Source organism: Halichoerus grypus, chromosome 11 (assembly GCF_964656455.1).
Source record: "Halichoerus grypus chromosome 11, mHalGry1.hap1.1, whole genome shotgun sequence".
NCBI lineage: Eukaryota > Metazoa > Chordata > Mammalia > Carnivora > Phocidae > Halichoerus > Halichoerus grypus.
The window spans coordinates 3,867,935-3,891,874 of NC_135722.1; the positions used below are offsets into that span (position 1 = coordinate 3,867,935).

General features: G+C 58.6%; 1 protein-coding gene and 1 long non-coding RNA gene across 2 annotated transcripts in view; one reads left to right on the forward strand and one right to left on the reverse strand.

Moving 5' to 3' along the window:
* The window catches only part of CCND1 (cyclin D1), a 10,740-nt gene extending 1,369 nt beyond the window's left edge, over positions 1-9,371 (reverse strand). Inside the window, exons 1-4 of the mRNA XM_036099568.2 lie at positions 8,970-9,371; positions 7,218-7,433; positions 6,549-6,708; positions 2,303-2,451 (exon numbers count right to left, since the gene is read on the reverse strand). Coding sequence (XP_035955461.1) covers positions 2,303-2,451; positions 6,549-6,708; positions 7,218-7,433; positions 8,970-9,167 — 723 coding nt within the window. The 5' untranslated portion in view covers positions 9,168-9,371. The remainder of the gene's footprint in view (positions 1-2,302; positions 2,452-6,548; positions 6,709-7,217; positions 7,434-8,969) is intronic.
* Positions 9,372-13,105: 3,734 nt separating this feature from the next.
* Positions 13,106-23,680, forward strand: LOC118540433 (uncharacterized). The gene is made up of 3 exons (XR_004919633.2): positions 13,106-13,215; positions 22,477-22,653; positions 23,540-23,680. It is a non-coding gene; the product is annotated as an uncharacterized LOC118540433 (long non-coding RNA).
* The last annotated feature ends 260 nt before the right edge of the window (positions 23,681-23,940 follow it).

Genomic DNA, 23,940 nt, shown 5'->3' on the forward strand with positions numbered 1-23,940 from the left:
TGATCCAGGCCAGAGAGGCCCCCTGAGCCCTGCTTTTCGGACTTAACCTCTGCCGTGTCAGCCCTCGCGGTGAACCCAGCCTTCCGTGATGAATGGCCGTCAAAAGCGTTAGGCTGTGCATGACTGAGAATGAACGTTGGGTGGCCTGGGTGGGGGGGGCCCGGACCCTTTGTCCCCCTCTGTCCTCGCCCGATTGGCCTGCACCCTGGGAGAACGCACTGGCCTGGCCCGGCGCCCTCCCCGAGGTCTCAACGCCCAAGAGGAATCTTGGGAGTCCAGGGGCCTCTCCTGGTCTCACGGGAGCAAATCTCCCGGCAGCTCGGAGGTGCTGGTGTCCGGTGGCCCGTCCTAACTCCTGGGATGCCACACTGGGCTTCTATTCTAGAACCAGGTAGAGTCTCCAGGCCAGCCTGGAAAACAGACCTGCGCCTTTCCCATAGGAACAGGGAACCATGGACGCACCTGGGGAAGGTGCCGCTGAGCTCCCAACCAGGTGGGGCATGAAATGGGTGTTCACTGCCTAAAAGGAGTGGATCCAGGCCAGCAAGTCTTCCGAGTGAGTCCCTGGGGCTCGGCCATGTTTGCAGAGCTCTACGTTTTTACACGGAGGGCCTTCCTACCCCACCCCTTCCGTTATTTGTCATGGCAAGTAACCAAGGCAGGATAGGTGCAAACAGCCAGTTTTACAGATGAGGAAACTGAGGCCCAGAAGGCCTGGTGTGGAATGAAGGACTCCTGATAGCTTCCCCAACCCCCAGCACAGCCCCCCATCCCACCCCCGAGGCCCGGCGGCGCCCGCCCACCTGCAGTGGCTCTCGGCAGGCAGCTCTTAGGGGGCGACGGTTTTCTCGCCCCTGGGGACTCGGGATGGGGGGCTGTGTGGCAGAGGGGTGCAGGAAGGGACTCCCCCCGGCCTCATGGCCCTAACTTCTTCCTTATGGCCACTGAGGCCTGCAGCCTTAGCCCGGGAAGAGCCACAGTGGTGACCGGGGCGGCTCTGGGGAAGGGCGGACGCAGCTTGCGGCCCGAGGACACGTAGGGCTCCGGGGCCCAGGCTTTTCTGTGTCTGGGCTCTGCTGCGTTGGTCGCCGGGTAACCAGACTAACGAATTTCAGTCTCAACTGATTTCTCCCCCGTCCCTCAGCTGCGATCTTGGTTCCGATCTACAGCTGTCTGTGCCCAGAGTGTCTGTGGTGTGTCTCCCTCGCCGAGGTGAGCCGCAGGGTGACGCTGGCCAGGACACCCATCCCTCTAGGAGGCCCAGTAAGCACGGAGACTGAGAGGGGACCCCCCCCCTCCAGGAACAGCCTGCTCCCAGCAGGGAGAGAAGCAAAAATGTGGTCCCCTCCAGGCAGCCGGCAGCGCTGGGCAGGGGACAGGCAGGGGACGGGCAGGCTTCTGCCCACAGCCCGGCTTTCCTTCCCTCCATGGTGCCGTGAGGCAGCAGCTGCTAGGGCCCACAGGGCCTCCGGGGGCCTCGAGGGCGGACCACCAGAAGGCAGCCCGAGCCCGAGCCCGAGCTGGACCGGGGTCAGGGCGGTCACTCGCTCCCACTCGGCACACCAGCGGAGGCCGAGGGCTGACCCGCCCACCTCGCTGGTCTAATCTGGTAAAGGCCACAAACCCCCGTAACTGTGATTTCCATTCTTCCTCTAAGACAAGAAAGGAATCGGGAATCCAACAATGGCGTTTTGAAGAAGGAAGACACAAGCGGCCCCGGCTCGGGGCCCCGAAGGCCGCAGCCTCTCAAAGGGGCCGTAAAACACGAGGTTGTCTCCACGGGCCATTGTCGTGTCTGCAGACCTCACAGAAGCCTTTTCAAGCCCCCATTTACGAGCCATCCGCATTGTGGCCCAGACAAAGCCCAACTGGGCCCCAACTCCACATGCCATTAGGGCACGGATCATTGACGGGCCTGCCTTGTGGCCCCTCTTCCTGGACGGCTCCCCGGGAGGGCTGTATGGCTCCCGCCTGCTCCTGGGAGCCCCGGGGGCGCCAGAGCCTGAGGACCCTCCTGGCCCACCCACAAGTTCTGGGAGATGCTTCTCCTTCCAGAGGAGCCCCAGGAGAGTGGGGTGAGGCTCGCACCCTATGAGCCTGGGCCCTGGTCCCATGCCTCTGAACGCGGCACCTGTCCCGTCCCACACATGGTCCCCCCCATCATCTCTGGGGGCCTTGGCACGAGCCACGGCATTTCTCATCAGTGAATTTGCAGCTTTGGGCCCCCAGGTACTAGAAGCTTCTAGCAGAAGAGAAGGATAAAAGCCAAGCTAGCGCGGGGGCAGTGCCCTCGATCACTTACCGCATCACACTTAATCACTTTGGAGAGGAACCGAGTGAGGCGGTGGTAGGACAGGAAGCTGTTGGAACTCCCCAGGTGCAGGCCTTGCACGGCGGCCACCACACTGCCAGCTGCCACCATGGAGGGCGGGTTGGAAATGAACTTCACATCTACAGCAGAGGAGAGAGGCAAGGGGGCCATGAGCTGGGGACCCTCCACGGGACCCGTGGTCCCGGCAATCCCAAGCACCAGCTCCGCGTCAGGGCGCGTCCCCACCAACGGCTGGCCTGGGCTGTGGATTCTGAGGGCGGGTCAGGAGGAGCTCCGGCTCCCGGCACCACCCAGCGCTGGACAGCAGGAGCCAGGCCTGGGATTCACCCGACTCGAGCTCGTGACGTTCACTTGAAAACAAAAAAAGCAAACTGAGGAAACCGCCATTGGCAGAAACAAACCACAAAGGCCTCTGGGGAAGGGACAAGGGACATCACTGTACTTGAACCTTGGGAGCGTGTTGCTTATTCACAAAATTTTAAAAAGGTGACAGACTACAAGGGACAAGACGTGCGGCCGGGCCCCAGGGACTGGGGGCGGCCCATCAGGTCTGCACTCTGGCAGGGGCACACGGCTCTCGCCGTCCCCCAGGGCGGCCCTCCGGGAGCGCGCACGGGACAGCACTCCCCGTGGTGGCATGGGATGCTTATCCCCACTGTATCTTCCTCCTGGGACCAGCGGGGGTAGCGTTTCCTCACCACCTCACTGCCAGGTACCAGCACGCCCTCCCCTCTGCCCTGAGGCACAGCTCAGATAGATGGGGGGACACCTGCCTTTGTTCCTAGGCTGAGTCCCAGCACCTCCCACACTTGTCATGAGAAGGTGGGGAAGCGGGAAGGATGTGTAAGTGGCCACATGGAGCCTGTGGGCTGCCATTCTGTGGCGCCCAGTGAGGAATTCTTGGTGGGGGAGGCCGCTGATTTCTGCGTCTCCATGGGGGGGGCACCGACGTGCCGTCTTTATCAGCCCTTTCGTCCTGTCCCCTTGTGTGCATGGAGTGCCAGGACCAGGCTGGGTGAGCTGAGCGGGAGGGGCCTCGTGGGCCCGGGGGTGCCCCCCCGGTAGCCCAGCTGAGGCTGCGTCCGGGGAGCAGACCGCAGGCCTGGCCCAAGGAGCGTGGCCAGGCAGGGGGCTGGGGAGAAGGGCAGCCACCCTGGGGAGCGACAGAGCTTGCTGCCGGGCGCCGTGAAAGAGAAGTCCCTCAAGAGGCAGCCACCTCTTTCCCTCTTTAAATGAAAGAGCAGTGCCACCCAGTCTAAGCCAGGAGCCACGAACGACAAGCTTTTCGTTGAGGCACATCAGGGTTGCAGACAGAAATTGCTGCCGTCCCAAGTTTGGCTGGACCTTGAGACTGAGAGGGATGGTGTAGTGGGGGCAGGCTCGCTTCCGAAGCCCGCCTCCCCATGAAGGGTGTGCGTGCACGTGTGTGTGCATGTGCGTGTGCAGGGCTTACACATGTAGATGAGTGTGTATGTGCGCGGTGCAGGGCTTACACGTGTAGATGAGTGTGTGTGTGCGTGTGCGCGGTACAGGGCTTACACGTGTAGATGAGTGTGTGCGCGCGGTGCAGGGCTCACACGTGTAGATGAGTGTGCGCGCGCGTGCGGTGCAGGGCTCACACGTGTAGATGAGTGTGTGCGCGTGCGGTGCAGGGCTCACACGTGTAGATGAGTGTGTGTGTGCGTGTGCGTGGTGCAGGGCTCACACGTGTAGATGAGTGTGCACGCGCATGCGGTGCAGGGCTCACACGTGTAGATGAGTGTGTGTGTGTGCGCGGTGCAGGGCTTACACGTGTAGATGAGTGTGTGTGTGCGTGTGCGTGGTGCAGGGCTTACACGTGTAGATGACTGTGTGCGCGTGCACGCGGTGCAGGGCTTACACGTGTAGATGAGGAGAAGCCCCACTGCATCCCCGAAGCTCCGACACTTGCTTCCACTCTGCCTAGTGCAGAGAGCCCGGGGCCGCGGCCGGAGCCCACACTGGGGGCGTCGCTGACCCTTGCTGAGACCTACTCACTAGCTTCGATGATTCGTCAGCTTCCCCCCAGCCCTGGTCATTTGCTTACCTAACCCACTGCAGCACCCCGAAAGGCTCCAGTGTACATGGACGTACATACACATTCACAGAAGAGCGTGGGGGATGCGTGCACATGTGTGGGAGACCCAGAGCAAGAACAGAGCCCCCCCCCCCCCCACAGCATCATCAAGTGGGACCCTTGTTATGTGGAGGACAAAAATATCTTCTGGGGTTTTTGCTCACGCCTCCGCCTCACTACCGTCTCTGCCAACCTGTTTCTGAGCTGCCATCACGTCACTCAAAAGTGAGAAGCCCCCTTGTGACCAAGGGCCCTGCTGCGTCTTAGGTACGTTCGAACCGTGCAGGCAAGGATCAGGACCCGGAGAATCTTTCTGAGGGCCCTGGGGGGGGCGGGTGACCCTCTCCTCCTCCTGGCCTCCTCCTGTTCCCTGTGGGGCCCCACCAGCCATCCCCCCACCTTCCCTCCAGGGAGGCCCAGGCCTTTGGGCGCAGGCTGCAGCCTGCAGGCCGGGGGGTGCTTGCCGGGCCCAGCTCAGACAGAGGCCCGGCGCTCATGCACACCGACCCATGGCAGCTGGGAAGTCAGCGCCGAAGCCCATTTAGGGCCTCTGTGCCAGGCCTGCTCCCCGCACTGCCAGGCACTGCACGCCGGCTACACACCCCGCTTCCCTGGGGTTCTGGGGGAGGGGGAGCTCCCGGCCGCCCCCGCCATCCTGGGGGGGAGGGTGTGCAAGAACCGTTCCTTGCATTATCTCCAGGAAACTCTGCCGTTTCTCTGAACCACTTTTAGCTCCATAAAAGGCTGCCTGGAAGTCTCCAGAGGCCTCTCTCTTCCGAGGCGCCCCAGCCAGAGAACGCCTCCCTGCCTGCTTGCGGGGCTGGCCCCTGGAGGCCGAGGGGATGGCCAGTGGGAGGCTCCCTGCCCCTGCCCCGGGGCCGGAGCTGCCACCCCTCAGATCCATCCGGGCCCATGGTGTCCCCCTACTCCTCTCACTTGGAAGGGCTTGGAGGAGAGGGTCACGCCTTGAGCAGGAGGCAGAAGATGGGGGGGCCGGCAGAATCTTCCCGACTCTCGCCCGACCCAGAAATAGCAGCCATCGGAGCATCCTGACATCAGGAGGGTGCCAGGAGATGCCAGACTAGGGGTTCTACCGCTTGTGGGGAGGGAGTGATAGACGCCAACTTCGCCCTTGGATGCTGTGTGGCCCTCCGATTGCCCGCGGTGAGCCCCAAACACACGTGACAGCTGAGGCCTGACCAGGGGCAGAGGTGGCCCACTGCAGAGCTGGCTGGGATGGGGGCATGGGTCCCCAGGCAGGGTTCTCCACATCTCCTGGGCCCCGCCCATGCGATCGGAGGGAGAGACAAAGAGGTCACAGGGTGTCAGAGTTAGGGCTGGGGGAAATGGGGGGCAACGCGGGGCCTGTGTATGTGGGTGTCTGCGAGGAGGGCTGAAACGCTGGCTGCCTAGGGGCTGGGGCCAGGGCGGTGTCAGGGAGGGGCCTCCAGGGACCATCAGAGCCCTGCCAGGGGGAGGGAGGGCTGGCCCCCTGCTGCCAACGGCAGCAGCCCAACCCCAGGCTGCTCTGAAGCCCCTCCCAGGACTCAGCTGAGCTGCGCCGGCCTGAGACACCCCTTGGCGGGGCCTCAGGCGGCCAAGCTCCTCTGCTGGCCGCCCCCGCACCAGGGCTGCTGCTGGCCGCCCAGAGCACGTGGTGCAGGCACTGCGGGCCGTCGCTCCCCACCCCTGTAGGCGCCCCTGGCAGGTGGCCCAGCCCGGGAGAGGCCAGAAGGGGGCCCCTTGAGGACATGGGGAAGGACTGGTGATGGGGGGGCGGGGGGGAGGACGGGAGTGGGGGAGGCAGGCTGGGCAGCCAAGGTAAACCCCTTTCAGCACAGAGTGGCCACAGCCTGGCGGACCACCCACCCCCATCCCCAAGGCACTGCATGGTGGCCGTGGCCAGCCTCAGCTGCCTGACCCAGAAAGGGACCCCACCCCCCTCCACCCAGCCCCAGCACTCGGTCCAAGGGAAGAGGAGCACCTCTGAGAGCAGTAGGGGCCTGGGGTCCAGCTCTTCAGATGGGGAAACCGAGGCAAAGGGCAAGCTGCTCCTCCACCAGGGGCAAGGGGCACCCATGGAGGCCGGGACGGGGGACCAGCAGGACCCAGCCGCCCTACCTGTGGCACAGAGGGCGACGAAGGTCTGTGCGTGCTTGCGGATGATCTGTCTGTTCTCCTCGGCCACTGGCATCTTGGAGAGGAAGTGTTCGATGAAATCATGCGGGGTCATCGCGGCCAGGTTCCACTTGAGTTTGTTCACCAGGAGCAGCTCCATTTGCTGTGGAAGTGGGGTGAACCAGCATAAAGTGAGGTGCAGGGGGGGACCTCCGGCCCAGAAGAGAAGGGATAGGGCATGTTGGGGGTCCAGGAAATGGAGGACAGCATGCCACCCCAAAAGAGATCCAAAAAGAGAGGGTGCCGTGGAAGAGGCCAACGGTTCCCAAGCCGGGACAAAAAAGACCCACACCTGGAAAGCAAGTCCTTGTAAGCAGCGCGGGCTGCCCCGACGCTGTCGCTAGAGGGCGCGCGCCGCCCACTTTTCGGCCTCGCTAGGGGAGCAGACGAGGTGGGAGTCCGAGCGACAGCGTGTGGTGGGGAGCGCTGGGGATGGGGGGCGGCGGGGGTCCCGCCCGCTCCTCGAAAGGGGCCCCGCCGGTGTGGCCGCCGGTCCTCGGGGCGTAGGGTGTGCCAGCGGCCTGCGGGGGGCCGCCCGTCCTCTGCACCTCCCCCACCCCCGGGGTCCTGGGGCTCAAAGGGCGTCGGTGGGCGGTGGGGGTCCCAGGTTACCAGCAGCTCGTCAGGCCGGATGGAGTTGTCAGTGTAGATGCACAGCTTCTCGGCCGTCAGGGGGATGGTCTCCTTCATCTTCGAGGCCACGAACATGCAGGTGGCCCCCAGCAGCTGCAGGCGGCTCTTTTTCACGGGCTCCAGCGACAGGAAGCGGTCCAGGTAGTTCATGGCCAGCGGGAAGACCTCCTCCTCGCACTTCTGCTCCTCGCAGACCTGCCGGGGCACGGGGCCGTGACCGCCGCCGCCGGGCCCCTCCGCGGAGACCCCGCGCCCCCCACCCCCGCTCGCGCCCGGGCGGCGGGTCCCGAGCGCGCGGCGGGGTCGGGCGTGGGGGGCGGCAGAAGCACCCGCTGCCGCGCCCCCTCCCCCGCATGTCCCCAATGCCCACCCACCCCGAAACTGAAAGGGAAAGTCCCCGGGAGGCTGGCACGGTGGGGGCGGGAGTGGGCACGGCTGGCAGCGTGCGCCGCGCGCGGGCTGCCCGCCCCGGGGACCCCGGCCCGCATGGGTGCTCCGGGGCCCGCCGGGCCGGGGCTCGCCCCAAATGGGGTGCGGGGCCGCGGGGCGGGCCGCGGGGCTGGGCGCCGCGCTCACAGCGCCTGCGAGACACAAAGGTGGCGTCCCAGGCCGCCGCGCCGCATTTCCCCAGACGTCATCTTTTCAAAAAATATTTAAAAATATAAAAAAAATAACTGGGTACATAAAAAACCCCTGAAAATGACCCTCGGGCGGCCCTTTACCCAGGTCGGGGGTCGAGAGCTCGTTGCAAGCTCCGGGGAGAGCCCCAGGAATTCAAACTCGGGGCACCCCCCTTCCCCCTGGGCGCGGGCGCCGTTTCCCTCTCGCAAGGGCACCACGCCGTACTTTCAAAAATTATTTTAAAATATCTGCGGGCTCCCCGGGCGCCCGCTGAAGGCCTGAACGTGTGCCCCGGGCCGCCGGCTCGCTCCAGAAAGGTCCCCCAAGCTGAGACCCCTGCAGACCAGGGTCAATCCCCAGTGTCTTGGGGGCCACGCGACCTTGCAGCTCGGCGTGCTCTCCGGCCCAGGCTGGCCGTGCGGGGCGCCCCGGGACTTGCAGCTTGAACAAAGGGGCCCCTCTTCCCGAGCGGGGTCCCCCCCAAGCTGCCCGCGCTCCGTCCCGGCGCCCCTCCCTTCGGTTCCCGGCGGCCGCGCGGCCCCTCGCGGCGGCCCCAGCGCCTCGCCGGCCGCTCCCCGCCCCCACCCTGCCCCCAATTATTAATAAACACTTTTGCTTTGCAATAAAAGAACAAAGATGGCGCATAATACTGGCACGAGCGGCCCTTGCATACGTGTCCATGGATATTAATTTAAAAATCAAATCTATGCCCCCTCCCCCTGGAGCAGCGGCTCGCAGCAGTGCAGCCGGAGAGGAGGCGCAGCGGGGTTCGGGCGCAGGAGGGGGCCACAAAGGGCGCCCAGGCCGCCGGCCCGCACCCTCGAGCCAACTGGGGTGCCCCTGGCAACTGGCTTTCCCCGAAGGGTCCCCTCCCCGACCGCTCCCCCCCCCACTAGGATAGGGAATTTCAAACGACCCCACCCCCACCCCCTTTTCGTTGAAAAAATACCCACAATATCTATATATTTTGAAAATGCGATTCCTAGCAACACCCCGGCAAACTTCAAAGTTGGGGTGGGACAGATGGGAGGGAGACGAGCGGCAAAGAAATGTGGGTTTGGGCAACAAGTTGCAGGAAAAGTCCTAAGAGAGCCGCCCGAAGCCCCGCACCTCCAGCATCCAGGTGGCCACGATCTTCCGCATGGACGGCAGGATCTCCTTCTGCACACACTTGAAGTAGGACACGGAGGGTGCGCAGGTCTCCTCCGCCTTGAGCATGGCCCGCAGCACCCGGTCGTTGAGGAGGTTGGCATCGGGGTACGCCCGGCGGATGGTCTCCACCTCGCAGCATAAGAGTTGGTGTGCCATGGCTGGGGCTCTACTGGGCGGCCTGGGGACGGCGGTGGGTCCCGGGTCGGTGCGCGCTCGGCTCTAGCTCCCGCTACCCCGCGCTCCCTCGAGCTCGTCTGCCCCTCGCCGGAGCGCGCGGACGCTGCTGCTCGCTGCTACTGCGCCGACAGCCCTCTGGAGGCTCCAGGACTTTGCAACTTCCAACAAAACTCCCCTGTAGTCCGTGTGACGTTACTGTTGTTAAGCAGAGATCAAAGCCGGGCAGAGAATGGGAGCGGGCGGGGGGGGGGGGCCGCTGGCGGGCGCAGGGGGAGGGGGCGCGGGCTCCGAGCGCCGGGGAGCGGAGAGGGGCAGAGCCCAAAAGCCATCCCGGAGGCGCCGCGCCTGCCCCGCGGCGGAGTTGCCCCCGAAGCCTGGTTTTCATAGAAATGCAAATCGCCCGAGGCTGCCTTTCTCCCCGCCGGGAAAGAGGGGTGCAGGGGTGACTGCCCTCCCCGAGTGGGTCCCCCGGGATTTGGAGGGTGGGTGGAGGTGGTTCTGCAGGGGGGACAGCTGGGGTGGGGGGGCGGCCAGGCCACACGCAGCCGGGGGTGACCGCATGGGGGGGGACTCTGGGGCTCGGCGACACCCTATATCCGAGCCGGGAGAATGGGCGCATTTCCGAAAACGCCACGAGGGCACCCACGGGCGGAGAGGCGGCCAAGGGACTTCAGCGTCTACATCTTCTTTCATTTTCATTAACACGTGTAAATTTCAGGAACCACTTAGCACTCAGGGACGCGGAGCAGAGTCCGCGACCCTGGTGGAGACTTCGTTCCCGCGCCAGGGGGGTCGTTGCAAATGCCCGAGGGGGTATCCCTAAGCCATAAAGGGATTTCAGCCTAGCATGTGCTCGCTCAAAAAATAAAATAAATAAAATAAATGCCCGAAAATTCCAGCAGCAGCCCAAGATGGTGGCCAGCATTTCCTTCATCCTGTCCTCCTCGCCTGGGGGATCTGCGGGTTGTCTTCCTACCTTGGCCAATACGTCCTTTAAGGGATCCCCAATCCCCCCCCAACCCCCCACGCCCATCCCGGCAATTTAAGAACTAGGAAAACGCCCTGAATGGAAGGCTACAAAATAGTGGTCTCTGTCCTGACTTATTTTTTAATTAAAAAAAAAATTAAGTCGCTGGAAATATTAGTCGCTTCTCTTGCCTGTGACAAGACCACCGGAAGCTTCCTAATTGGTTTTGTTGGGGGTATGGACATCTCTGCACCTTTACAATTAGCCCGGGGCTGCATTCGTGAGCCTGTGGGGGGGATGGCAGGGGCTGGCAAAAATTAGAACAATTGTTAAGTTAAAGAAATGGGTGTATTGATCTGGTTTTAAACAAAATCTAGATATATTAGTGGTTATACGAGAGGGAACGCAATGTTATCGCTACCTCAAGAGCCATATAAAAGAATATAGAAAAGTGGGTTTTTAAAAATTTTTTGTTCAGATTTAGTCTCTTTGGTGACTTTTTTTAAAAAATAAAAGGACATTTTGCCAAATCTTAAGGTTTTTTTTGAGAAGTTTTCACACTACTTGCCCCCAATTAAGAAAACTGTTCATTTACTTCTCTCTGAATATAGTTTAGTGTCATCAAACCGCCGTATCCCCTAACATTAAAGGCTCAAAGAAAACGGATGGAAAAGCCCCCTCCCCTTCGCAAGGGTGCGCGCAGTCAGACAAGACACCCCCCTCTCAGGGCTGAATCTTCGCGTCCCCCTCCCCCGCCGAGAATTAGGGTTACTAATATTCCGGGTCCAGGAGGGTAATTACCCCCGGCTCACGCCTCGGAAGCGGTGGGTGGCCCGCGCAGGGAGCGCCCACCGCCGTGTCCCCCTCCCCGGGCACCCACGCTCGCGTTGGCCCCGAGCACCCCAGTGCCTCGCAGTAGCGGCAGCCCGCGCACGAGGGCGGCCCGGCTGCTTTTTCATTCATAAAATCCCGACCGGGCGGCTGCCCCGATGATTTATGGGGCTGCGCGCTATCACCGGGCGGCTGCTGCCCCGCCGGGCGAGGGGCCCGAGCCCCGCGGGCGCCCCGGCCCGGCCCGAGGAGGCCGGCGACGGCGAGGGGCAGCGGGTCATAAAGAGGCTCGCCCACTACGGCAAAACGGGCTCCGGGTCCGGGAGGGAGCTTCCCCCTAACCCAGGAGAGAGACAGAGGAAACTGGAATTAGCATGAGCCAATGGGGGCGCGGCGCTGTTACTAGGCGGACCGGGCAGATCTCAACTAGGAACTTCGTTGATTTCCCCGCTCAGGGACGGGCGCAAAAGTGCAAGCCCAGCCGGCGAGCGTGAAGAGCCGTCCAGGAACCCGCGGGGGAGGCGCAGGAATTTGGGGCCTGGCGGGGAGCGCCAGTGGCCCAGCCCCCATCCCGGGGCGCCCAGATACGCGTCCCTGGAGCTGTAGAGGGGTCCGCCAGCCCTGGGCCCTTGAGGGCGGCTGCTTCTAGGAGGGCCGAGGACGCGTTTTTATTTTAATTTTTTTTTTCCCAAAGAGAATAGCAACTCTTAAAAACTTTTCTGTTGCAGTTTTAATCTTGCACTGCCTTTTAAAAACCCACCACGAGGCAGGAACTGCGAATTCTGGGCCCATTTAAAGTGCTCTGCGCTTATATCTCGCTTACTATTCGGAGACAAAGGACCAGCGACCCGATCGGGAAGGCACTACGTTGGTTGGAAAGAAAATCCAAAAGTAACTTAAATCACCTTCCCGCTTTCCTTGCCGCCCACCCGTCCGCAGGGGAGACCGCGGCGGGCCGGAGCGGATCTCCGGCCCCGAGAGGGCGAATTCCGCGGCAGGCGCGTTTGCCACCGTCCCTGGCTGTGGGAACCTTCATTCAGGCGGGGGAAGGGAGCGCGTTCATTCAGGAACCGGCCCGCCGCGGCGCCGACCCCTGCACGCACTGCGGCTGCGCGCCGCCCAGAGGGGGGCTTTGGGGAGGGGGCGCAGGGCCCCGTGGAGATCTCCTTCTGGCGTCGACCTCCCGCAGCCGCCCACCCTACACGGGACCGGAGGGGGCGCACCCAGTTGGGGTCACCTGCAGCGGCATACCTGGCGGCGACTTGAAAGGACTAAGCCCTTAAGTCGCTCAGGAAAATGCTTCCGAATGCGGGCCGCGGGGTCCCGGGGCAGTGGGGTCCCCCCTTCCCCCACCCTGGTCGCCTCCGAAGCTCCTAGAGGTGCCCGCGCTGCAGCAGCTCCGCCAGGGCTACACGGTGCGGACTCTTGGCGCTCCAAAGCTGCGGGGAGCGCCGGGACGAACTCTGGATCCGGCACCCACCTGGGACAGCCACACGCTGGGAACAGGGGCAGCCGCACCTCCCACCGTCCCAAGCCACGGACTTGTTTCCGCCGCTGATCAATTAATTTTAGCCACACACAGACCAACCCCCTCCCCGAGCCCCAGTCGTCGGTCTGGCAGGATGCGGGGACGGGACACTCCTCCCCCAGCTCTGAAGGCCGTGAGCAAGGTGTGCCCGGAGTTAAAAAGCAAACCCCAACAGGTGGTGCGGGGGGGGGGGGGGCGGCGGCTCACAACGCCTCCGGTTTCCCTAGGGAGAAGGTGCACTCTTAGGGGTGAGAGCATCTAACTCCTTGAACTTCGTCCCTCAAAAAGCATCGCCTGGTGCCCTGAGCAATATGAAACCCCCAAATTCGCCAGGAATTCCCTGGCCTCTTGACTCAGGCCCCTGGCCCGTCTCTAGCCAAGTGACGCGGAGTGGGCACCCAGACTGAGCAGGTAACCCCCTCCAACCGAAGCAAAGAAATCGGTTGGGGGTCGGGGGTAATGACCTAGGAGGCCAAGTCCCACCCGCTTCTCCCTCCGCCAAGCTGGGCTGCGGCCTACCCGAGGCGGAGCAGACCCCGCCCCTGGCGAGCGCGCGGAGCACCCCTGCGGAGACTCGCGGGGGGGGGGGCAGGGGGAGGGGCTCGGTACCCAGCCGGCCTGCTCGCTGGAGCCGGACCTTCCCGGAGGAGGACCCATGCTAAGACCTGTGGGCTCCCGCAATGTTCTCCGCCCCCCTCCCGGTAAGGGCTCGACGCCTCCTCATTCGCCTGGAGGATTGGTCACTCGCTCCCCATCCCTGCGCTTTCCCAGAGACTGTGTTCGGGATGTGACCACATCCTCGTGCCTCCTTCTTTGTGCCCTTGGAATGCCCGAGAGCGAAAGCGTTTCCACCCTTCGCTTTGGCCTTGGGGGTGGGTGGAGGAATGGCCGAGGTCTTTATTATGGAGAACCTCCGAGTTCTGGGGCTCCAGACACTTGCCAAGAGGGAAAAAGGAAAGGAAATTCTTTTCCAGGTGCAGGGAGAGGGGTTGCATACCCAACGCCCTACACCCCTGCTCTTGGGTCCCCTGGCCTCGTGCGGTCGGGGCTGCTGGCGGCGGTCACGGGATTGGACCCTTTGGGGAGTTCTGGGCGTGCGGAGTCCGAGGAGCCCGATGGGCCGCGCTCTGTCCCCAAACGCCGCCAGGGTGCTTGCGCGGGGCTCGACCTGCTCCTGCGAGTCCCGGGCGATCGGCGGGGGGGGGGGGGGGTCCGATTGAGGAGAGATGGGAGGCGAGGGCGCGCGCCGCGGGAACCTGGGCCTTGGCTCGGGAGCCGCGCGGGGCCGCGCAGCGCATTCCGCACATTCCCGCCCGGCCTCGGTTCCGCCGCCACGTGGTTGCTCTGCGCGCCGCGCTTACCGTAAGGCTTGGAGAAGGCGCGCACCCGCCGCTCGGGAGCGCGTGCGGACCTCCCAGGGTGCGGGACGCGGAGGCATGGATAGATTGTTTTTTTGTTTTTTGTTTTTTTAAACGCAATAAGGAGAGTTGTCTTGCTGGAGTAATGACATTGATTTGTAAAGGCAGACAGGAAGAGTCTCAGGCCCTGTTGGTTATTTGTAATTGGGTGACCATCCATTTGAGGAACAGGAGTGACCATTAATGCATTCCCAGCGGTGACAGAGCTCAGAAAAGGAGCTGCAGCTTCTGATCGTTTCCTTCTACTTTTCCTTATTATTCAAAAGCAGTGGGCAGCACAGCCCAATGCCTTGCACAGTTGGGAAGCCCAATCTGGGAAGTGCTTAGCCCATAGGAAAAGACCCAATAAACTGGCTACAGCTATTTTTTGGTAAAGTCCTCAAGGGTCTTTTTCTGAAGATTAGTTCAAGATAAAGAGTTGAGCACATCCCGGGATCCTGAGCAGCTGACCTTAACCAACAGGATGCTTGCCTCTACCTCTGGGTCCCAGTGGCGCCCACAGGACCCCAGCTAGGCCGAGGTCCCCCAGGCTGGGAGGGGTGCGAGGAATTCCAAAAGCTGTCCAGATATTGCCACCTCTCCCAAACCTCGAGTGGACAGAGGGCTCACCCCGCAATCTCCGAAGCAAGGATGGGTGGGGAGGGGGGAGGAAAAGGCTACTGGAAACACGTCAGTACCAGCAGCCCTCCCCCCTCCCCCTTGAGACATGCCCATTTGCTCAGAATCTGGGCTATTGCAGGGTTGGAGAGCAAGCCTCCACTCATGGACCCATCCTTATTCCTCACTTCTCCTGCAAGGTACCCCACCCCCAGCCTCATCGCTGTCATGCATTTAATCTTCAAAACAAACCCCAAGAACACACTTGGTGGGTGGGGAAACTGAGGCACCTTATCCAGGCTCACACTGCTGGCAACGTGATGTCCTGCCGTCTAAGCCCTTAGGCTGTACCTCCCTCGGTGTTCATGGACACCGTCAGAACCATTTCAGGGCCCTTTGATGCTGATAAGGATAATAATCTACTTTTTCAAGAATTCCTACAAAACCAAGCCATTTTTTCAAGATGTGAGGGAGTTTGCAGCCATATTTCTGAAACTGCCAAGAGTATCACCTACAGACCTGCCTCTGCCAGGAGCTGTGCGGTCTCGGGTGAATCTTTGTCTTCATCTGTAAAATGGGGTATGACTTCACTCTTCCCAAGGCCACGGAGCAGAGTAATTAAGGTAATATGTGTGAAGCAGTTAGCAGGAAGGCCTCGTGTATGTCAAGGCCGGTTCAGTGTATTCATTCATGTATTTGTTCTTGTGCAGAATGAAGGCCATGTGATGCACGGTGTATGTGGACTTGATTAAGCATTTCAGTTTCTATCCAGAAAGAGGATTTTTAAAAAATGGCTTTCTAGTCTATAAACTTGCTTTTATTTGCTGACTTCTCCTGAGCTGTCTGTGGACGTGAGATTTAAATCCTAGAATGCATTTTTAAATTAAAAAAAAAAAAAGTTGAACCACATTAAGCTTCCCTTCTTCCTTCTTACCCTGGAAAAGGAATAAAAAGGTTTATTTATAAAGTAAGTACACTGGGGCACCTGCGTGGCTCAGTCGGTTGAGCATCAGAGTCTTGATTTTGCCTCAGGTCATGATCTCAGGGTCGTAAGATCCAGCAGCCCATCAGGCTCCATGCTGAGCATGGAGTCTGCTTGAGATTTTTCTCTCTCCCTCTCCCGCTGCCCCTCCCCCATCCCCGTGCATGAGCCTTCCCTCTCCAAAAAAAAAAAAAAAAAGGTAAGCACATTAATTAAGGGCACAAGTGTCAATGCAAGGAGGGGGGACAGATATAAAAGTGGGGGGTTTCTTCTGGGTCCAAGAGGGCCGCTACCCTACGGCGCTGCTCAGGTCTCTCGGATGAACAGAGTTTGTGCCTGTCTTCCCGCCACATATAAGGAGCCACTCTTTACTCAAGGGGAAGGGGGGAAGGCAGTCCCAGGTGAAACTGGCCAAAGGTGTGGGTCAATGACATGGCTGCAAGAGAGGCACAGGTCTCAGGAAGCCATGAACCTGACTGTGGGAGCCCGTGGCCGGGGCACAGCCTGGCCTCCAGGTCTTGCTGCAGTGAGAGGAGGATGGGGAGGGTGGGGAAGGCTGGCTTAAATGTTTAGCTGCGGTTGGAGCCTCGTGGGGAGAGAGGGCTCTGGGACCCGCCAGCCTGGAGGTGGAGTCTCTACCCCCGGGGTACTGATGGGGCAGGGGGGCCGACTCATGGGGGCGCCTGGGCCTCCACATGACTTGGGAGCCCATAGGGAGACCTGGAGAGGCTGAGAGGCTGAAGGACAGGCTCGTAAGCCCTTGGGGGGTAGGCATTGCGTTTAGGACCCCGAGCTGAGTCCTAAGTAAAGAACTCGGTATTATATCCAGCCCCGATGGCCACAGAAGATTTACCAATACCAGAGAGAAGGGGTGAAGCGGAGTGGGCCAGCCGAGTGCTCACCCTCCACCTGGAGCCTTAACCCCTCCTCGGGCCTGACGAGACCCTGTGACAAAGGATCACACATGGGGGGTGGGGCTTAAAGTGACAGATATTTGTTCTGTCACAGTCTGTAGGTCAGAGTCCAAAATCGAGATGCAGGACTGTGCTCCCTCCGGAGGCGCTAGGGGGAGGATCCTCCCTGGCTCCTCCATCTGCTGGGGGCTCCGGGCTTCCCTGGGCTGGTGGGCGCACCCCTCCAACCTCTGCCTCTGTCTTCATGTGGCAGCTCCTCTCTGTGTTCTCTCTTCTTCTGACTCTTATAAGGACACTTGCTATTGGGTTTAGGGCCCACATGGATAACCCAAGATGATTTCATCTCTAGATCCTTCACTTGATTACATCTGCAAGGACCTTTTTTTCCAAATAAGGTCAAATTCACAGGCTCTCGTGGTTAGGAGGTGGACACAGCTTTTTGGAGGACACTGTTCAGCCCACTAGGGCTAGGGAGAGGGAGAAACTTGGGATATGCTTTGTAGCAGCTTAGAATAGGCAATCAAATTCCTGTGTTTGGTCTGAGTCAGGCCTTATTAGCCATTTAGGGGCAAGGAGACAGGCCCCAAACATGACTGAGTTACGGTCTCTGTCCTCCAGGGCTTCCCATGGACACCTGAGAAATAATGCATGGAAAGCTGCTTTTACACGGGAATTCATGGCCAAATTGGCAGGTGCCTTCTGCAAGCTACTCTCCTCCTTGTCTTGCTCCCTCCTCTCCGGAGGTAGACAGGTGGAAGTCCCGAGCAGTCTGATCGCCATTAGCTTTCTGACTGGGGTGAAGAGAAAGGCTTCACCTAAGAATGAGGAAGGGTAGAGAATGAACAGGCAAAGAGGGAGGAGAGAATGTTCTAGATGTTTGGACAGCACAAGAGAAAACCCTGAAGGGAGACAGTGCAGGGTCTATACTTCCCTCAGTAGTGAAGAGTCTGAACTCTCCCAGGGTTTCACTAGCTTGAAAGCAAAGTGGCTTTGCTTCACTAGCCCTTCCTAGTCCCAGCTCCTCCATGGCCCATGCACGTGACCTCCCCCTCTCTGAGCTTCCGTTCCCTCACCTGTAAAACGCACACGATGACAGTGCAGACCTCGCAGGGTCTCCACACAGATTAAACAAATCGGGGGAGCTAAATCTGGTGAGTGCCGCCGTCATTAGCAAAGACCCACCCTGAATCCTGCACCCCGAGGACTTGAGTGGGGGTGAAGCACACCACCTTCATTAGGTGCCAACCAACTCGCCTTCCCATTTATTTTAAAAATCAAAGGCTTCCATAGCAGGGTTGATATTCTTCCAGCCAAAGGGGAAAATATATGTGAGGTTTTCCTTTCATTGCCCTGTCCTGGGTGAGGATCTTTTTCCTCTGTTTCTCTTTGCTTTTGGAGTGGTCGAAAAGCAACAGGTCTCGAATGCCCTTGTGGTTTCCCAGGTGACAATCATAGCTGCACGGGGGAAGCCCTCCAGGGTGGGCTTCACAGTCACTCTGGGGACAGTCCCTTTATCCCCATTTTACAGATGGGGAAGTCGAGGCCAGCAGGGGTCCTGTGGCCACGGTGGAGCTGGGATGCCTGCTGGCTCTGACTCTAAAATTGGGGGGGGGGTGCGTGGGGGGAAGAGGTAAATGACAAAGCACCTACAGATTGCAAGTTTCACTTTGTGAAAAACAGCTTTATTGAGATATAGTTTACATAGCACGTAGTTTCCCCATCTAGAGACAAGCCGGTGGTTTTCAGTATATTCGCAGAGCTGTGCAGCCATCACCAAGATCTAACTGTAGACCATTTCCATCACCGCCGAGCGAAGCCCCGTGCCCACTGGCAGTCAGGCGATCCTCCTCCCATTCCTCGGAATCACGCTGCTGTGAGCGCTGGTGAGCGCTGGTGAGCGAGGTTTCGTGTGGACGCGTTCCCACGTCCCCTGCGTAGCCGGGCCCATCCTGAGCGAGCCTCCAGCGGCGGGGGAGACGTCGGGGCTTTAGCTTTCGGGGACCCAGGAGACGCTTTCAGAGAGGATCTCTCAGCCGTTTCCCGCCTCCTGACTCGCCCTTGTCTGTCCTTCCGTCTTTCCTCCTATTCCTTCGGCAGGGAGCTCATCAAGCCTGGAACCACAGGCATTTATAAGGAATGTTTTTTTTGCTGTGACACCAGAACCGCCGTCCTAAGGAGCGGTGCGAAGGTCAATGCTCTGTGAAGACAGAGGAGAGGGTGGGCATTACCAGCGGCCCTTGCACGGGCGTCTGCGGGGCCTCGGCTCTGCCTCCTGCCGACTCAACCCACACCTTTAGCACCCCAGACGTAACCCAGGGTGCCAGGCTGTAAAGGGAGAGAATAATCTTAGCCGTGCTTCCAGACTCTGTCCCCTTCTCTGTCCCCGCAGGAACGCGGGGCAGCTGACTCGCCCTGGGACAGAGCCCTTAGGGCCGCACCTCTGCCGTTAGGGAGTTGGGGGTGTGTTGGTCCTGTCGGCCCCCTGATGTGTGTCCTCCACCCCAGCCATGGGCTGGGCTGCCCCAGAGCAGGCAATAAGAGCTGGTACCATGACATCGGAAAGCTAGGGATGTTCTTACACCTCAGTGGGGATAGGAGCCCAATCTCCTCCCTTCTCCCTAGCATCCCTTACCCACTCGGGGACCTGAGTCTCCTCTTTTGCCAAGGGGGGCAGCTGGAGAAGGTGGTCCCTTGCAGGGCCAGTAGAGGATTAGAGCGAACCTGCCATGTGCCTGTGTCCCCGTTCCTGGGGCTTCTGCTCAGAACAGACACCATCCCTGCTCCCAAGGAGCCTGCCTTCCAGCAGGACAGGTGGACATGCCCCCCGGCCCCTGGGCGCTGAGCTATAACAGGGCAATGGCCGATGGCTGGGAGCAGGACCCCCGCCCCCAGGAACCCCCTGCAGGCTGTTGACGGGTGTATTATCCACCGCTCCATAACAAAGGAATGCGACTGTCAGCGTGTCCCTCATGCAGTGTTTGCTTGATGGTAGTAACTTTGTCCGAAGTCAAGGGAATGTGCAAGTGTGGGTCTGTTTCTGTCCCGTCCCACTGGGCTAGGGTTAGGGTTTAGGGTTTTCAGTCTGAGGTCACAGGGTCTGGTGACGGGGTCTGGGCCATGGCAGTCATGCTGCAGAGTCTGGTGGGAGCGGCCCAGGGGCCTCCTGAGGCAGGATGCGGGGCGTGGTGTGGTTGTGTTTCAGGCTGTCTTATCTCCCTTATTCTTGCCTGTTCTCTCTGTCTAGGTTTTCTTTTCTACTTAAATCCACCAATGCTGGGTCGTGGCCTTAAAACGCACGGGCACGTGGCAGAGTTGTGGGCTGTGAGGTTGACCTACAAAGGCCAGTTGCTTTTCTATATCCCAGCAGTGAACAAGTGGAATTTGAGATTAAAAACACAATCCCACTTACATAGTGCCCCCAAAAGTGAAATACTTAGGGGTAAGTCTAATAAGACACGTATGTAAGATCTACACGGCGAAAAGTCCCAAACTCTGATGCGTGAAATGAGAGAACTAAATAAATGAACAGAGATTCACGTCCATGCGTGGGCAGACGCCACAGCGTCTAGACGTTGGCTCTCCCCGGCGTGGTCTGCAGATCTGGTGCAGTGACAATCCAAGTCCCAGCAAGTTATTTTGTGGATGCTGACAAACGGATTCTGTAGTTTGGAGGCAAAGGACCCAGAATAGCCAACACAATACTGAAGGAGAACCAAGCTGGAAGACTGACATCACTCAACGTCAAGATTACTCTAAAGCCACATCCTAGAGCCGAGCCCCCGGTTACGCTAATGGTCACCGGGCTCTGGGTGTGACTGCTCCCTTCCCCCACCCGCCTTGCCTGACACACTTGAGGACTCTCCCTCGTGATGCCACTCCGTGCTCAGGTGCCCTCCAAGGCTCTTCAAGCCCTCCTGAAGACAACCTACAATCACCAGCCTGGCATTCCCAGACCATGTGCCTGAGTCAGCTTCTCCCTTGCCTCCCACTCATCCCTGTAAAACGTCTACTCCTGTCGTTACACGCCCACCACTACCCTATTTCTGCCCTTGACCTTCAGCTGCCCCGTGCAGTGGTGTCCCCTGTCCCCAAGTGCATCGCACCTTGGCCTTCAAAGCAAGATGCAACTGCCGTGCAGACTCTTCCAAAAGCCTGCTCTGTGCTCAGCTACACCTATCAGCTCCCACTGTGGGCGCCTCTCACTCTGCTGGTTGCTTTGGGTAGGACTAATGTCCTACAGAGTGACCACCCTGTCGCCTCCCACCACCGTCCCAGCCTTCCCAGGAGCTCGTGGACGGGAGAGACCCCATGTGCTGGCCTCCCAGGGAAGACCTCTCTTGGGAGTCTTTGGAGTTTGGAAAACCAGCTCTGAGCTCTGACACAGCGGTGGGCTGCAGGGTGGGGCCGGGGCCGGGGCTGGGGGGGTCTGTCTGCGAAGGCAGCTCTTGGAAGTCAGGAAAGCACAGAGGCTCCTCTTGCCAAGGGGCCCCACACTGGAGCACTGGGGCCACCGGAGAGCCCACTCGCAGTGCCCGCCGACCGCCGGGGGCAGAGGCAGCCAGCCTCTGGCCAGCGCTGTCAGCACGGGTATTTGTTGTAGACTCAGGCTTTCAATGCACAAAACCTCCTCAAAAGAATAAGGAGAGGAAAATTACAGGGAGACTGCCCAGGAACTTTGCAAAATTGGGAAAATGAGCATGCTCCCCATAGCAGAGCGCGTTGGCCCATCCCCTCGACCCTGATTAAGGGGAACTGGTGTTTGTGGGGGCGTTCAGCAAGAGGCCTCTGATGGGGAGACAATTTTGTGGCTTCGGCCTGTAATTTGGATTCGAGGGCTCAGGCACCGTTAATGTGATAAACTTGCAAACCTCCGCCTGCGACCAGACGTGGAGCGCAGCCCGCACAGACAGCCATCCATCCCGGCCGGCCGGGCAAACGCTCTGCTCCTGAGTCCACGCATGGCCAGGGAGGACTTTGAAAATCTGGAAATACAAGTCACTGGTCTTGTGTATCACCTAATTCTAAATGCACACTGCTGTCAACTTTCATTTTTGTTAGACATTGGTGTTTGAGATTATCTGCGTCCTAGGCAGGACGGGAACCCTCCCTACCTTACCCTGGGGTCCTGCACACTGTAGGGGCTTTGCACAGGTATGTTGGACCAAAGAATGAAGGAATCAGCAGAGCTGAGGGTGAAAAAGACCCGTTTTGGGGCTTGAAGAGAGAGTGATGGCTAGAGGCCAGTCCAGGTTGGGCATTTGCCCCAAGAGATCTCCCTGACTGTCAGGGTCATTTGAATGTCACTGGGAACACATGGGCTCTTTCTGGCTAGTGACCACTTCAGGATGTTTCTCTTGCTTCCTAAATCACCAAGGTCAGGCTGCTGAGTGTGTGTGTGTGTGTGTGTGTGTGAGAGAGAGAGAGAGAGAGAAAGAGAGAGAGAGAAATGTTGCAGGGGGAATTGGGAGGAGGGAGGAAATGGTTGGGGAGGGAGAGGGACGAGGGTGGGGTGGAGAAATCAATATCCAGCCGTGGGTCCCCACCATCGCTCTGTCCCTGCAGGGTCCCCTGGGCCTGCACTCACCCCCGTTGCCCTCGAGAACGTCCGTCATCCGTTGGCATCTGTGTAGTCTCTGATGCTCTGGTTTTTATACCTGTGAGTCTCTGGTTCAGTCCCCCCTGCCTTGCGATGGGACCAATGTGGGGTGAATTCCCTGCTGCCCTCCTTTGGGCTGGGAGGAGGTCAAAAATTTTTAAGCAGGAATGCTTCCTGGGAAACAGAAAGCAAACAAGCCAACAGCACAGGAGACTGCAAAAGACACGAATGAGTTTATTTGGTGCAAATTTCTGGTCCTGACTCACAGTCAGATCTAATCAGGGGTTGGTCGGTTAGCTGAGCTAACACCATCGATGGGGAACTAGGCTCCTCTTCTTCCCCTTCCTAAAGGTTAACAAAGATACGTGGAAATCTAATGCTAAGTATACTTTCCGGTTTGACTTCGGCGGGGCATGTGATTTTTTATAAGATCTCTGGTTTTCCCAATTAAACAGGGACCCTGCGCAATGGCAATGGGGAAACAGGGCTCCGGTGAATGACCACAGCTCCATCTCCTCCTGTTCAACTCTGCAGAACGACTTCAAGAAGAAGTGGAAAAAGCCTGCTTAGCTACCTGGCCAATGAGAGAGGACTTAGCCTCAAAGGATTCTTACTAAATACAGCTGAATTGGGTAAGCCTTCCTACGCTGGGGTAAATTCAGGTGGTTTCAAAGTTTTGCTCTTATAAATAACATCTTTATACAAAACACTTTTCTTATTCTCAGTCTGTTTCCCAGCAGCCTTGTGCTCCGTGAGATGTCAATAGTTATCATAAAAGGATTCTGAGGCCAAATCCACTGGGTAAAGGCTACCTGCTCTTGGAGATTCTCAGGGCACGTTGCACGTAAAGGCACTGAGAAGTCCTGCAGTAAAAGCCATGCTTGCCTGTGACCAGAGCGCTCTTTTTATGTCACATCTACTGACATCCCGGGGCAGGGTTCCAAAAAGTTTACTTGGGAAACACTACCTCCGATCATATTTTTGAAAGTCATATAAAAGAGTATAAATAGCTTGTCTTTTCTCCTCAGTAGGACGAAAAGTGCAGTCAGAGGACTTGCCAGATAGAAGCAGATTATGGCAGGCACCACCAGCATGTGGAGGGGCACGGTTTTCCCGCCACTCCCCCCCACACAGGGTCCCACCACTTGGTTTCTTTTTGGCTGAATTAAGAGCCCAAATAATGAGGCTTCCATATTTGGTGTTTTATTTCTTTAATTGTTTGGTGTTTTATTTCTTTAATTGCTACCGAAGAAGCTTTGCATTTTCCCGTGTGCCAATTTGTTTTCTGGTGTAGACATTGTATTTTCTTCTTCTTTGATCGCTTGTTAAGTTGAAGCTGGATATTGATCTCGTATATTTTATAGTGATCGTTCCTTCATAGACCCGGAGAGTTAGCCATCTTTATTTATGTTTATTACTTACTTTCCACATGCCTGTTGCCCTTTTTGCATTTTATCACCCACATGATTATGTAAGAAGTTAATTTTTTTTTTTTTTTTTTTTTTTTACATATTCAAGCCTCTCCATCTTGTCTCCAATGAGATGCTCCCTGCCCCTTTGCTTTGGTCAGAACTCATCTCCTTTGCATGGATGGGAAAATGCTATTCTGTTTTCCTCTTGCTTGTTAAAGCAAATCTGAAAAAATAAAACGTGTGTTTTCCCAACATACAAGTAATACATGTTTCTAATGGAAAATAAAAATAAGAAAAAATAAGGTACAAAAAAACCCACCTGCAATCTCACCACCCAGATCCATTGGTAATATTTTTGTAGCTCTTTCCAGACTTTTCTCGTGTTTATATACACGTTTACAAATCGTTCGAACTTTAATTTCTTCAAGCGAGCACACCCGTGTGCGTGCACACACCCTTCTCCCTCTGCAGTCCTTTCTTCTGACTGCTTCAAGAGGAATTTCAGAA